At 62.8% G+C, this 2,095-nt stretch overlaps 1 protein-coding gene across 1 annotated transcript in view; it reads left to right on the top strand.

Moving 5' to 3' along the window:
* The first annotated feature begins 87 nt into the window (after positions 1-87).
* LOC101634631 (mastermind-like protein 3) overlaps positions 88-2,095 on the top strand; it is a 252,504-nt gene continuing 250,496 nt past the window's right edge. Inside the window, exon 1 of the mRNA XM_012726754.1 lies at positions 88-1,449. Coding sequence (XP_012582208.1) covers positions 985-1,449 — 465 coding nt within the window. The 5' untranslated portion in view covers positions 88-984. The remainder of the gene's footprint in view (positions 1,450-2,095) is intronic.

Genomic DNA, 2,095 nt, shown 5'->3' with positions numbered 1-2,095 from the left:
GGTGCGTGCCGCCCCGCTCCTGCCGGGCGAGAGTCCGGGCCGGGTTTTGCGCCGCGTCTCCGGGCTCGGCTCACGGCCTCCAGCCGCCGCCGCTGCCGTGTTTACTGAGCTCGCGCGTCCTGATATCACTCCGCTGGCATGGAGGAGGAGGAGGAGGTGGAGGGGCGCGAGGAGGAGGAGGAGGCGGCGGCGGCGGCGAGCAGTTGATCATTGTGATGGTGGCAGGAGCAGCGGCGGCAGCGGCAGCCCAGCCGAGCGTTAGGGGCTGCTCTCCGCGCGGCGTTTTGCAAAGGACTTCACCGATCTACTTTTGCAGTCGCCTCGGACTGTCCATGTGTTTACTTCCCCCAGCCCGAGGATTCGATATCTAGGCTCCTGTGAAATGCAACTGAGCAGCCAAAGTACTTTGAGAACACGGGGCGGCATAAACACCAAAACTTTTTTGTGGAAGGAAAATGCAATAAGCAGGCTTGCCGTTTTCCGATGCGGCGTGGAGTGAGTGTGTGTCGCGCCTGTCCGCACTGGAGGCATATGCTTGTGTGTGTCCATGGGGTGGGTTTTTCGGTACGTAGGGAGAAAATGCTTGCCAACCACCGGAAATCTCCTGGAATTTATTAGAAAATAATGGATTATAAAAAGAAGGCAGGCGACGAGCGGATCGCCCCTTGAGTTGCAACCCGATTTGCTGCTGGCTCAGTTTGTTGTGATTCTTTTTGTTGATAGGTGTCTGATGGCATTCTGATAACACCCCCCCTTTCTTTCCCCCCTCGAGCTTTACAGTTTTAAAAAAAGGAAACAAAAACCACCCCAAAATCTCTCCCCCCCTTGTTTTTTTTCGCCCCGTCGGGATCGCTGTTTCCATCCATGTGCTTGCGTCTCCCCCGCGTTCCACTTAAACTATTTTAATCCTTGGACCCAAGGAGGAGGCTGATAGGGAGGGTGGATAAAAAAAGTTCTTCCAAAATAGTGTGCCCGGGGAGCAGGATGGGGGATTTCGCAGCCCCCGCTGCTGCCGCGAATGGCAGTAGTATTTGCATCAACAGTAGCCTGAACAGCAGCCTCGGCGGGGCCGGGATCGGCGTGAATAATACTCCCAATAGTACTCCCGCTGCTCCGAGTAGCAATCACCCCGCTGCCGGCTGCGGCGGCGGCGGCTCCGGGGGCCCCGGCTCGGCGGCGGTCCCCAAGCACAGCACCGTGGTGGAGCGGCTCCGCCAGCGCATCGAGGGCTGCCGGCGGCACCACGTCAACTGCGAGAACAGGTACCAGCAGGCTCAGGTGGAGCAGCTGGAGCTGGAGCGCCGGGACACCGTGAGCCTCTACCAGCGGACCCTGGAGCAGAGGGCCAAGAAATCGGGCGCCGTCGCGGGCAAGCAGCAGCACCAGAGCAAACCCCAGCAAGATGCGGAGGCTGCCTCGGCGGAGCAGAGGAACCACACGCTGATCATGGTGAGGGCGCGCTGGCGCGGGCCCGGGGCGCGCGTGGGGGGGGGGCGCGTGGGGCTTCCCACCGGGGCCGGGGGTCTGATTTGCACCTCGGGAGAGGTGGGCTGAAGCCCGAGGAGGAACGTCAACTTTTCCGCGGGCAAAGCTGCCGTCGCCTCTCCCTGTGCATCTGTCAGGGTTGTCAGATGGGGGAAGAGGGGCGAGAGGGGAGAAGCCAGTCACGACTGCGCGAGGCGGGGGGAGCCTGGAGCGGCGCCGGAGTGCGGCGCCGGAAAAGTTTTTCCCCTCTCCCCCTTTCTGAGATACCGATTTGAAAGCGAGTGAACCCGGAGTTGAAAGCTTGCTCCTCCTCTTCACCGCTCCCCTCTCCACCCCACCCCTCGCCGGGCCGCCGCGCCTCCCCAGACCCGTCCCCCTGCGCCCACCATCTCGGCTCCGCCGCCGGGAGCTCGGAGCGGCGGCTGCTCCCAGAGGTGGGGGCGGGCGTCCAGCCCACCACCCTCTGCGGGGGAAGCGGGAGGACCAGGCCTCCTCTTCGGGCTCGCTCCCCCTGGGCTGAGAAAGTCTGAGAGTTTTGTGAATGAACTTTCGAGTGGGAGAGAAGCGAGCAGGCTGGCTGCGCGCGCGGGTGCGCGGGCGCGCGCGCGGG

This window comes from Condylura cristata, unplaced genomic scaffold, assembly GCF_000260355.1.
Source record: "Condylura cristata isolate star-nosed mole 26May11 unplaced genomic scaffold, ConCri1.0 scaffold00018, whole genome shotgun sequence".
Lineage (NCBI taxonomy): Eukaryota > Metazoa > Chordata > Mammalia > Eulipotyphla > Talpidae > Condylura > Condylura cristata.
The sequence above is the reverse complement of the archived record's forward strand: the minus strand, read 5'-3'. Positions and strand labels throughout refer to the sequence as shown.